Source organism: Xiphophorus hellerii, chromosome 13 (genome assembly GCF_003331165.1).
Source record: "Xiphophorus hellerii strain 12219 chromosome 13, Xiphophorus_hellerii-4.1, whole genome shotgun sequence".
Lineage (NCBI taxonomy): Eukaryota > Metazoa > Chordata > Actinopteri > Cyprinodontiformes > Poeciliidae > Xiphophorus > Xiphophorus hellerii.
The window spans coordinates 21,451,233-21,463,505 of NC_045684.1; the positions used below are offsets into that span (position 1 = coordinate 21,451,233).

At 40.0% G+C, this 12,273-nt stretch overlaps 1 protein-coding gene across 2 annotated transcripts in view; it reads right to left on the reverse strand.

Moving 5' to 3' along the window:
* col9a2 (procollagen, type IX, alpha 2) overlaps positions 1–12,273 on the reverse strand; it is a 72,224-nt gene that overhangs the window by 33,016 nt on the left and 26,935 nt on the right. The window contains exons 2-5 of one of the 2 annotated variants that reach the window (XM_032580184.1): positions 7,928–8,126; positions 6,797–6,862; positions 6,009–6,044; positions 5,843–5,905 (exon numbers count right to left, since the gene is read on the reverse strand). In XM_032580184.1, the coding sequence (XP_032436075.1) occupies positions 5,843–5,905; positions 6,009–6,044; positions 6,797–6,862; positions 7,928–7,999 (237 nt within the window). In that variant the 5' untranslated portion in view covers positions 8,000–8,126. Of the gene's footprint in view, positions 1–5,842; positions 5,906–6,008; positions 6,045–6,796; positions 6,863–7,927; positions 8,213–12,273 lie in introns of those variants that run through there. The other variant, XM_032580183.1, reaches the window with a different exon arrangement.

Consider the following 12,273-nt stretch of genomic DNA (forward strand, 5'->3'; position numbering starts at 1 on the left):
TTTGGATAAACCAGAATGCAGAAACCAATGGCCTATCATCTCAACAACGAGCTGTTTGACATCTTTCAGCAGGAGATCAAGGAGCTGCATCAAGATGTTGCGGCCATTACGATGGAGAAAGTAGACACAGAACGCTACTATGAAGACCTTGTCTCAGAGGAGAGGGAGGAGAAGCAGGCCTTGCTTCTGGAAATTCAGGAGCTTAAGGAGAAGCTGGAGAAAGCTGACTCCAAGAACCAAGGCCTGGTGGGCAGAGATGAGACAACGTGCTGCCCCACAATACAGGAACTCCAACAAGAGATAAAGGAGATGCAAAAGAAACATCATCAGGAAATTGAGATGCTCACCATTGAGCATGAAATTGATCTCGCTGTGGCTCAGAAAGAGGTGAAGGAGCTCCAGGAAAAGCTGAAGAATGAAAGAAATCTTGGTGCAGAAAGGGATTCAGCAAAAAGGGAAGCCATTAAGATCCCCCTACAATTCTCTTGCCATAAGAATCAACTGGAGCTCCAACAGCTGGTAAGAAACATCAAAGAGGAAAAAGCACTAAGGGTCCAGGCAGAGAATTTCTTGGAAATATTGGACCAAGAACTAAAAACTGAACAAGAACGTAGAGCCCAAACTGAGGCAGACAAACAGGAAGCAGTGGAGATTGCAGAGGAACTAATTAAAAAGCTTGAGGACATGGAGAAAACATCCAAGGAGGCTCCATCTAAGAACAAATTTGAACTGGAACTCCAACAGCTGGAGAAAATGCTCCAAGAGGAAAAAAGACTAAGGGTCCAAGAAGAGAGTAAAAATGCTGCTCTCTTAAAAACTGTAGAGATCCTTCGGCAGGAAACAATCAAAGAACGGCCGAAACCATTAGTCTATCACCTTAACAATGAGCTGTTTGACATCTTTCAGCAGGAGATCAAGGGACTGCACCAAGATGTTGCGGCCATTACAATGGAGAAATTCAACACCAGACGCGACTATGAAGACATTGTCTCAGAGGAGAGAAAGGAGAAGCAGGCTTTGCTTCTTGAAATTCAGGAGCTTAAGGAGAAGATGGAGAAGGAAAAAAATATTGGTGCAAAAGGGGAAGGCATTAAGATTCCGCTACAATTGTCTAGCCACTGTGAAGTTTCCAGTGAACATTCAGCGGAAATCAAAGTTCGAGATGAGGACATTCCTTGTCTTGACGTCCGACAGCTTCAGGAAATGCTCCAAAGAGAGAGAGAGCTGAGGATTCAGGCTGAAAATGAGAACCTGGATCAATTTAAATGTGCGGAGGCATTCTTTGAAATGATGGAGCAAGAGCTGAAAACAGAACGTAAACTTAGAGCCCAAATTGAGGTGGACCAACAGGAAGCTGTGGAGATAGCAGAGCAACTATTTAAAAAGCTTGAGGACATGGAGAAGACGTCCAAGGAGGCTCCAACTGAGATCACTTTGGATGATAGGGACAAATTTGAACAGGAACTCCAACAGCTGGAGAAAATGCTGCAGGAGGAAAAAGCACTAAGGGTCAAGGCTGAGAATTTCTTAGAAATATTGGATCTGGAACTGAAATCGGAGCAAGAACTTAAAGCCCAAATTGAGGAAGATAAACAGGAAGTTGAGGAGATTGCAGAACAACTATTTCAAAAGCTTGAGGACATGGAGAAGACGTCCAAGGAGGCTCCAACTGAGATCACTTTGGATGATAGGGACAAATTTGAACAGGAACTCCAAAATGTAGAGAAAATGCTCCAAGAGGAGAAAGCACTAAGGGTCCAAGGAGAGACTGAAAATGCTGCTCTCTTGACAACTGTAGAGTTTCTTCGGGAGGAAATGGACAAAGAACTCCAGAAAGAAAGGGCTCTGAGAGAAGAGGCAGAAAGAGGTAAGTTGGAACTGGAGAAGGCAAGTGATAAACTTTACCAGGGTTTCGAGAAAGCCTGCAAGCTGACAGAGACGCTCTCGGCTGAGACCGTACTTTTTACCAACAAGCTTCAGGCAGACGACCAGAAACAGAGATCTCTGCTCAAAGACATCCAGGAACTCACCCTCTTGCTGGAAAAGGAAAAAACCCTAAGGATCAAGGCAGAGAACTATGAGATGGAGGCCATAGAGATCGTAGAGGCTTTGCAGAAGGAAGCAAAATATAGATCCCGAAAGAACAAAGATTTGAAAAAGAAACACCATCACATCAAAGCCCAACCTTTTTAAAGTTATGTGATTAACAACCTTGTTGTTAGATTATTAATACTTTAATTCATGTAAAAATAACTCATGTTTTTCTGTTTCACCCCACCTGATTCAAATGATTGCATGACCTCCTCTTCAGCCACCAAATACTGCAAAAGTCTGTCAATCAGCCATTCACCTGAGTCCGGAGAAGGAGACACCTAAAGCATGTAGGGCATGGGTACTGGAGGACTACGGTTGGGAATCGCTGCGGCTGCGGTCGATTCCCGGTCTGTCCACCCTTTGCCGTTTGTTTTCCCACTTCACCCACCTTGTCTGCTGGCGATTGTAATTCCAGTGTATGGAGAGAATAGATTATGACGAGAATTTATTGATGCAGCACATTGAAATGACGGCCATCGAGAAAGCCTAGTGCTCCTCTGATCCAGAGATCGGATCTTTGTCCCGCCCCGGCAGCCAATGAACCAATCAACAGCTAACTCCAAACCGGCCCGGTCTGGCCGGCCCGATTGGAACCGCAGCTCTCGTGGTTCCAGGGAGCCGGGTGGTACCGGGCTGGAAGTGCTAATGCAAAAATGATCAGACCGGGTCTGGCTGTGCAGTGCAAAAGGGGCTACAGACACATTCACTCCCTTCAGATACATGAAGTGGCCTGAAACACATCATACAGCAGGGGTCTCAAACTCCAGTCCTCGAGGGCCGCTGTCCTGCAACTTTTAGATGTGCCTCTGCTGCACCACACCTGAATAGAATAATTAGGTCATTAAGGCTCTGAAGAACTGATCAACACAAGGAGGAGGTAATTAAGCCATTTCATTCCAGTGTTTTGTACCTGTGGCACATCTAAAAACTGCAGGACAGCGACCCTCGAGGACTGGAGTTTGAGACCCCTGCCATACAGTGTCATTTTGTTTTAAATGTTGCAAGTTCTAAGTCAGTGTTTCATTTTTATTGTACTCTTTTATTTAATAAGAAAAGGCTTAAAAACAAAACAACAACATAAAAGGAAAGGACAGTTTTGTTTTTTTTTTGACTTGGGATTCAGCCTCTTAACTGTAATATAAATAGCTTCTTGTGTTTGTTTCTGTTTTAAATGTTGAACGTTTTACATCATCATCGTATGTATTCAGACTCATAATGTAATGTAAATAGCTGTTGATGGGTTTGTCTTTGTTTTAAATGTTGCATGTATGTTGCATTTTTGTTATTTATTTTTATTTTTAAAAATACACATGCAAACGTTATGCGAATCATGACTCTGTACTCAAACTCTTAACTAGAGATATCCAATGCTGAAAAAAATAAATAAAAATATCTAATGATCGTTCCATATCACGATATGGAACGATCATTGGATTTTTTTATCCAATGATAAATGATAAAAAAATCATTGGATAAATGATTTGATCATTTATCCAATGATAAATGATCAAATTTATCATTTATCATTTAATAAATGATAAATTTATTAAATTTATAATAAATATAAATATGATAAAAAAATGATAAATATATTTTATCATTTTTTATCCAATGATAAAAAAATCATTTGATTTTTCCAATGATCGTTCCATATCACGATATGGAACGATCATTGGATTTTTTTTATCTCGGTAATTGTCACCATAGCAACCAAGCTTCTAAAATTGCATTTGCTTTGTGACGTCATGCGTGCAAGATTCTGCGTTTTACTTATCAAACAGTGCAGCAATTTAAATGTATTATTTAAGTCGGTAAAAGAAAAATGCAGAATGCATCATGTCATTGACTTGAGTTGTTTATACGCTTCTCCCTCTTCAAATTACTTTTACCCTGTAATGACTGGTTTTATCCATATTTTCTGGGGAAGCCTGTGGAACCAACATGAACATTTGCTGCCTTCTTCCTTTGCTTCTTTCTTTTTTATACCAGGGCCACCACAAAATAAATAACCTCACTGATTGAGCTCTGAAATGAATAAAAAGTCATTCAGTTAATCATTCAGCTACTCAGAATCAGCACAACATTGACTCTTTCCATCTTTAAGATGACTAGAACAAACTCCTCACTGTTGAATCCACGGTGTTGGCATCACTTTATCACAGATGATAATAAATAACTGGAAATGTAGAAATATAATTCTACCAAGATGGAGCTTAATCCGCTATTACTGGACACTATTATGGAGTTAAATAAAGTCTAACAGTCTGATTATCACTTGTTATTTTTCATACTTTAATTGTGTTGTACTTTAAATCCATCACGTGGTCACACCTGCACACACACACACACACCCATACGCACAGGTACACTGAGCACCACTGTCATCGACCTTTCCCCAGAGGTCATGAGAATCATCCTGTGGTGGGGTCAGTCCTCTCCCCCCTTCATGCTGTGTATCAGGACGACCTTCTGTTTAAAACCAGAGGTAAATACAACATCCGAATCTATTTAAACTTCTCTTGGTATAGTATATGCTATATATATATTATATTATTCTTGATTATCTAACACTTATTGCTTTTCATACTTTAATTGTATTTCTCTTAAAACTCAAGAGGTCAGAAGGAGTTTACCAACACAAAGTGTCACAAAGGTGGGATTAACCGATGTTGGAGGAATGTTTATTTTAGGGGGGCACATCCGGTCACCGGAAATTAAAAGCAATTAATGATTAGGGTAATAAATCACTCCACCGATTAAATTTTGTCATAAGGGTGCCTATATGTCTCTCTAGCATGAGCTGAAACCACAGCTATTGGTTATTTTCAATCCAGTAACGAAAGATAACAGCAGAGAGCACGCCGCTGTCAGCTGCTCATTCGTAGGCCTAATGAGACGAAACATGGCGGGGATGGGGCGTCTTACTGTACACAAAAATAAAATTATATTCTCCCGCGGCAACCATTTAGCTCCTTCAGACTAGCAAGCAGCAATTAGCAAACACCTGGTGGAACTGTGCATCTGCTGAGCTCATTGTAGGAGCTACTTTTCAATGCAATGCTGGTAAAAATATTAAAGGGTCAATAGCGGAGCCATATTGTCATGGCTTCCTGACGGCGGGGTTTCACAAAGAGCATTAGTTTCTTAAAGAGTCAGAGACCCAATTTGAAGGTGTTAAATTACAAAATAAAAATAAGTCATATTTAATATATTTTGTATTAAATTTGTGTTGAAAGTTATTGTGAGAACTTCACTCCCAATCAAGAAGGCCTTTCTGAGAGTCTAGTCATTACAGACTGGGTGTGTGTGTGTGTGTGTGTGTGGGTGTGTGTGTGTGTGGGTTTATTCGTGTGCGGGTGTGTGTGTGTGTGTGTGTGGAGTGGACAGCTAATGGCTCTCTTCAAACTCTCCCACTTGAGAGAAGAGTCTCTGTTGCAGCACTGTGTAGCAAACCTTTTGAGGGTTTCTAGAACAGCTGTATTTACACTGAGATTAAAACCCCACAGAAAAAACGACGTGTTTTTTTTTGTTTTTGCTATTTATTTTTGTTTGTAAAATATCATATCATCCCCATACCATTTTCCACTGGCCTATTAGACAGAGTCCCACTTGTTTGTAGTTGTAGTGTACAAAAATCCATATCTCTATTCAAAGTTGTTTCGGTGAACCTCTTGTTTGACACATATTCTTCCAGCTTTATTGCCTCCCATCCAAACAACTCCTGCCTCACAACAATCTGTTCACTCACGTCAATGCCGTTCTCTCCGGGGGGTCCATCAGGGCCGGGCTCTCCTGGCTCTCCCTTTTGTCCCTGCAATCAAACAAACAGCAAGGCAGTTGATGTTTGGGTGAATCGGAGGTTACAATTACTTTGACTGAGCCTTCATAGCAATAGTGACGCAGTGAGAACTCACCAGTGGGCCAGGGGAACCAAGCGGTCCTTTCTCCCCCTGCAGAAACACACACAGCTGTGTTAATTGTACTGAACAAAACAAGAAGCATTAACTTTTTTTTTTTCTGACCTTCTTAGATAATGACAAAGTGGATTTATTTTGTAACAGAACTACATGGGATTATTCAATTCAACCAACATTTTGAAGTATACAATCCACTTCTGTTTTAAAACACAAACAGAAGTTAGGCATCCTCAATGCTAAAAGGGTAATTTTCCATAAATATATATATATAAAATTGAGACGTCTCTGTAATAACACACTGTCTGCCTCAAAGCCTTCATCCCGTCCATTATTAAGCTTTGTAAATTTATTTAAACGCCAGTCAAGAGTGGCGTTCATTACATGGGAGTCTAATGAAACTGAAACCGACTACTACAACCTGCTGGATTTTATTTTTGCTGAGTGAAAAAAGCATCCTCCTAAAAGCTTATTTCATTTGATTTTAGAGCAAACACATTTATTTACACTCAGCCAGGCTGCTTCCTGCCCCCCCACCAAAGCAGCACAGCACACAACCTGCCTCCTTTAAATAACTCGCATGTATCACATTACTGCGACACGAACTCAGCGCTCAGCTCCTGAAAAGACCCCTCTCTAGTGCTGAACAGAGCCCTTTTGTGCCCGTGTGTTTTTATTTATAGCCCCATCTGCTGGTAGAACTCTGGTACTGCACGGTGAGGAAGCGGTCACAATACTGATCTTTGTGAGAAAGTGCACCGGGCAAACCTGCGCGGACGGATACTCACATCAATGCCATCCGAGCCAGGAATGCCAGGAGGACCTGGTAGACCCTGAGGTCCGGGCGGACCCCTCTGGAAGATAGAGAGAAAAGAAAACGCATGAAGGACTGTATGGATTTGAATTATATTACTAATATGTGCCGTGTAGAGAATATTCATCCCTAAATAAACAAACAAGACAGTTTTATTGTTTATCCCAAACAATAATGCAAACATGTTAAACACAAGTGTGTGCAAACCTGTAAAAATAAAAATGATGAGACTTTGTATGGATTTGCACTCTGATTTGAAGTGCTGCATAAGTAACCCCTTTGTTATTTATATGAGGGATTTGCCTTAGAAGTTCATATGGAGATGAAAAGCAACAGAACTAGACAACAGTGTTTAAAAACAAAAGGATGGTTTTAAGTAAATGAGGTAAAGGTGGAGGAATTGAGGAGGAATGTTGGAGGGAGGGGTTATAAGGGGTGTTAACCCCCACCTCCCCCACTCAGCTAAGCCCCTAATCTTTTCACCTCAACCAGTCTCTCGTGTGATACAAAAAAAAATCCATTTAAGTTTACAAAAAATAAAAATGACAGTAATCCATGTTGAAAAAGAATGAAGAAATTCCTGGATGAAGGTACAAGACCGTCTGTAGGTGACGTGTGAATTTGCATCTGTGTGCACTGATGTTTGTCTTTCAAAGGCTTCCATGTTTGCTTCCAAGAGAAAAAAAGAGACATTTTCTGTTTTTAGAAATATGTGTCCACTTTCCCCAAAAAGGAGTAGGACAGGCAAAGACAAATCCTTATCATCGACAATCCTCCAATCGGAAGTTGTTGGCTTCAAAGAATTGAAAATCCATCCACCCTGGGGCTGATAATCCACGGAGAATAGTCCAGTGCTGCTTGTTTAAACAGCAAGACAAAAGAAAAACTTTCAAAGCTTCTTCTTCTACCTCGATCATTTCTTAAAGCTCGGGTCCGCGTTGCCTTATTCCTCAATTCCTTAATTAGTTCTACCTGCTAGTAAGACTCCACATGAACTCACAGCATCAAGAGATCCAAAGCCCGCTGACCCCTTTCGAGGGCCCTCATCCCTCTACATCCCTCTACCCCTGAGTCCGGCAGGGCTCAACCTTTCCCATCCACTCACCACTTGTGCCAGAGCCAGACACAGGGTTTGCAGGACGACCCAGGTCTTCAGCAAGGCGGAGAGAGCAGCCATGGTCCCTCGCCCCCGTCTGTCTCTCTTCCGATCGGCAAATCCTCTCTTCTCGCTCCTCTTTCTGCTCCTTCACTCCTCTGCTAATCTGGCACAGTGCAGAGACAGGGGTGGGGGAAAAAGGAGAGAGCTGAGAGGGGAGAGGGATGGATGGAGAGGTGGAGGAGGGTGGAGAAGGAGTGGAAGGGAGGACAGAAAAAGAGGTGGAATCAAGGAAGCAAAGAAAGGTGCCCCTTGCTGCCAGCCCCGTGAAGATCATTTTAAAAGAAACCCGTAGACCCGTATGTTATGATACATCAAAATGAGGAGTGATTTTTTTTTTTTTTTTTTTTTTTAAATCAGCACAGAATTTTGCTTCCGCAACCTTCACTGTAAATTAAGCTCTTGAGACTGGGAAAGTGGAATTATGAGCAAAACCTTGCTGCACAAGAGTCCTTAATCACAGGCCTTTGATTAAGTCTGAATACTTCCATACATCATTATGAGCGTTTATTTTTATGCACTAGGTTTAAGGGCACTTGATCACAGATGAGGGGAACCTGAGGCATACAAAGGTGCTAAAGTATACCAGCGGATATGAACTCCTATACAATATCTTGGATAGATATATAATATCACATTATGAATTCTGGAATTCATAATGTGTACACAGACGTGCTGAATAAATCTCCACCTAGTAGAGAAGATTTCCTGTATGATGATCTCTTTTTCAAAGGTTTAACACTTTTTCACTGTTTCTTTAGAAAAAAAGAAAATGAAAGATGTTTTTTTTTTTACATATAACAAAATGTTTGACCCACATTTGTATTTCATCCTTCTTTACTGTCCTTTATACATTAAGTCTTGTTTCGCCAAATGCCCTCAAAATCAACCTTAGTTTGTTTTGTTAAGGTTCTCAGAAGTTCTTACTGAATATTAGTGAAAATAAAACATCAGAATGGTCAGAGACAATGCTGTGGAAATATTTGAGGTAGAGTCAAATTATAATTTAATCATTTAATCCCTTTAAGTATTTCACAAACATAGGTCAGTTGATTAAGAAAAACAAAAGAAAGACACTGCAAAAGGCTGTCAGCTGTGAATATGGCGACATCTAGTGGCGACTTTACACAGCAAATAGTATTTATTCCCATAAAACAACGAGAGCTACTGGAAGGCGACTGAACCAAATTCATGGACGTTAAAAAAATGGCTACACAGTGACACCTGCCGTGTAGACATTGTATTATACCAACAGAAACAAATTCACTCTGTATCCACAAGATGGCAGCAGATACTTAGTTAATAGACACTGAGCAACTTGGTTGCCATGGAGGCCTGCAGTGCTGTGGTTTGATATGTTTCGTGTGTTCACTGATTTAGAAAAAAACAAACAAACAAAGAAGAACTAAATAAAATAAAATAAAATAAAAATATATATATAGTGGGCTGTGATCTTGGGCACATTATAGAGAATCTGGAACAAACTTAATACAACAAAGCAAATAAGGAAACCACTTCCATGTGTTGGCTGTCATTTTCACATACATAATTACAATCCATTTCTCTTTTGCTCAGTACAAAAACATATTTTTCTCTTGCTGGAGAAAGGACTCATTTTTGTTTAGTTGTTTTGTGTGCAAGCCTGTGAATATTACTATTAGAAAAATGTCTATTCAATTCTGTTACCTTCTTTGTTACTTAGATTTCCTACACATTTTGGTGGGGAAAAAATCACTATTTTTCCCTACTAAAAAATCCATTTGAATTTATGCCAGATGTGTATGATAGGCAGGATCTATCAGCAAACATTTGATAGACTGACTGACTGACAGGAAGGAAGAAGGTAAGTAAGGCAGCAAGACTAGAAGGACAAGGATTTTGACATAAGGGATGAACGTAGGACAGAATTCTGGAAATGAACAGAAGAAAAGTAAGTAAGAACGCAGGGCAGAAAAGACAGAACGACACAAGGAAGGGTTAGATAAAAAAAAGACACCAGGACGGAAACAAGGACGGGAAGACAGACGGCAAAATAGAAGGAGGAAAATATGGAACACAGGATAGGGAAGCCTTTGGAAAATAGGATAGGGAATGATGTATCTAATCAAGTATATTTTTTTCTGTTTTCTTTTGATATTTACCCTCATCCATAAAAATCTCAAATCAAATCCACAGACTATTTTGGGAACTCTTTTATGAGGTGGGATATGTATCCCACCTCATAAAATTCAAGCTAGTTCTAGGCGAATAAACATGGAAAAAACTGATTGCAATTCTAATAAAACGACTTTAACATTTGAGGGGGTTTATCACATTTATTCAGGAGATTGCAGGCGTAATTTATGTGCAGCTGGTTTGTGGACATCCTGTACCTTAGAATATGAAACCAATTTACCATCACCGAGAAAATACACCACCCTCTTCCTAAATACATAAATGGATTTCCATTATAATGCCATTTATTTCCCCTTCTTGTTTTTTAGCGCTTTAGCTTTATGTTCATGAAACATGGCTGATCGTACATGTGGAGAGGTCATAACTACAAGTACGCCATCCAGTCCTTGTTTTGCAGAAGCATGCGATGTTAATGGTTTTCAGGTTCAGTGTGTTTCAAACTGGGATGTGTTTCCTTGTGTGGCTTTTCTCCCACTTGTTGAGGTTGAAAAGTGGCAAGTCAGCAAAGTTCTGCACGTCCCTTTTGAAGAAAAACGACAATATTCTTCAACGTTCATGAGTCACTTCCTTTGAGCAGTTGAAAATTACAAAATCAAGGGAAAGAATGGCTCATATTGCAATAATCGTATGAAACATTTAGTCCCTCATCAAACAGAAGAAGTGGTTGAAAAGAAGCTAGAGTTTTGTTCAAGCATCCTCCCCGCCACCCCCCCAAGAAGTACTCTTTCTTTGCGGACTTTATGTGTTTTATGTACTTACTTTTATAGATCTAAAGTAGATCTATAAAATAAACTAAAGTATTGCCAGTAAAATTAAGAAACTATGAGTGTGTAATTTAAGACAGAAGAAAGCGGATCCAGGAAAACTGACTGGAAATGGTAACCAGACAATATCTGTCAAAACACGGCTGATATCAAGAGCTGAATTGGCCGCACTTTTTACAACATGACAGATACGATGTTGCTCATCACATAAAACCTCGGTAAAGCAAACATGTGAGAGCTGATATGAGAGGTTATCAACAGAAAATCTGTGCCTGTGATGGCTCAGGCTCAGAGAGAGAAAGTAGATTCCGGAGTTTGCAAATTCAGACATAACTTCAGGTGAAAAGAGTACGGGAGTGGAAGATGGTGGTGGGAGCTCACTTCCTGGTCAGTTTACACAGGATGAAATTGTCCAGATTTGGATCCAACATGTTTGGTGTGACGTCCTAAAATGACGTCACACCAAGGCGAATGCATGTAAAGGGCGGCAGTGTGTGGTAACATGTGAATCTATGCAAGTTAATGACTTTATCTGCGATTTTACAAAAATCAACTATTCAAAATTTGTAGTAAAGTAGTCTAGTCTAATACACGTTTCCTAAATTTCACATTACAAAAACCGTTCTGATTTTGAAGCAAGCGCTAGTAATGAACAGTAGGTGTCACTGCTGAGAAAGTGTGACACTTTACAGTTTGAATGTTTTCAGAAACTAGCAATAACCTTAAGAGTTTTACTTTCTAAATAGTTTTTTTAAGTTATTAAAGTTTTTGGTTTTTTTACTTTTGTGTGGTTTTCAAAGTTTATGTAGCATTTGGAAACATCGGATTGATTTGTTCAGTTACAACGCTGCTAGGAGACTCTGACCCGCCGCTCCTACTGTTTTGCTTCCTGTGCTGCTGGATTTCCACATGGGCAGAGTTGCTCTTGTTGTACTCATTCACAAACCAGCTGTCAATCAAAGGTTTTTGAACTTTCTGACACTTACATCTTAAACAAACTTCAATGTTTCCATAGGGATTGTACAGAAAAAAAAAATCAACAATAAGTTTTGGCATATTTTTTTTAGGCAGACCTTTCTTGCATTTATCATGTTATTGTTAGTTGAAAACAGTTGATACCACTGTTGCCTTGTAGAAAGAAGCTCCAAATTCCTTTTCCCCATTGACTGCTGGGGAAGGGAACCAGCATGGAAAACTGGGTAAATACAACTTTGCGAGGGTGTTTCTTAAATAACCCTTTTGTGAATCTCACTGGGAGTTTGTTGTCGTAAGATGCCAAAAAGTGTAAAATCCTTAAGGCATTCGGACTCTGCCTGTCTTCTTCCGTTATTCGGTAGTCAGTAAAACAACATTTCA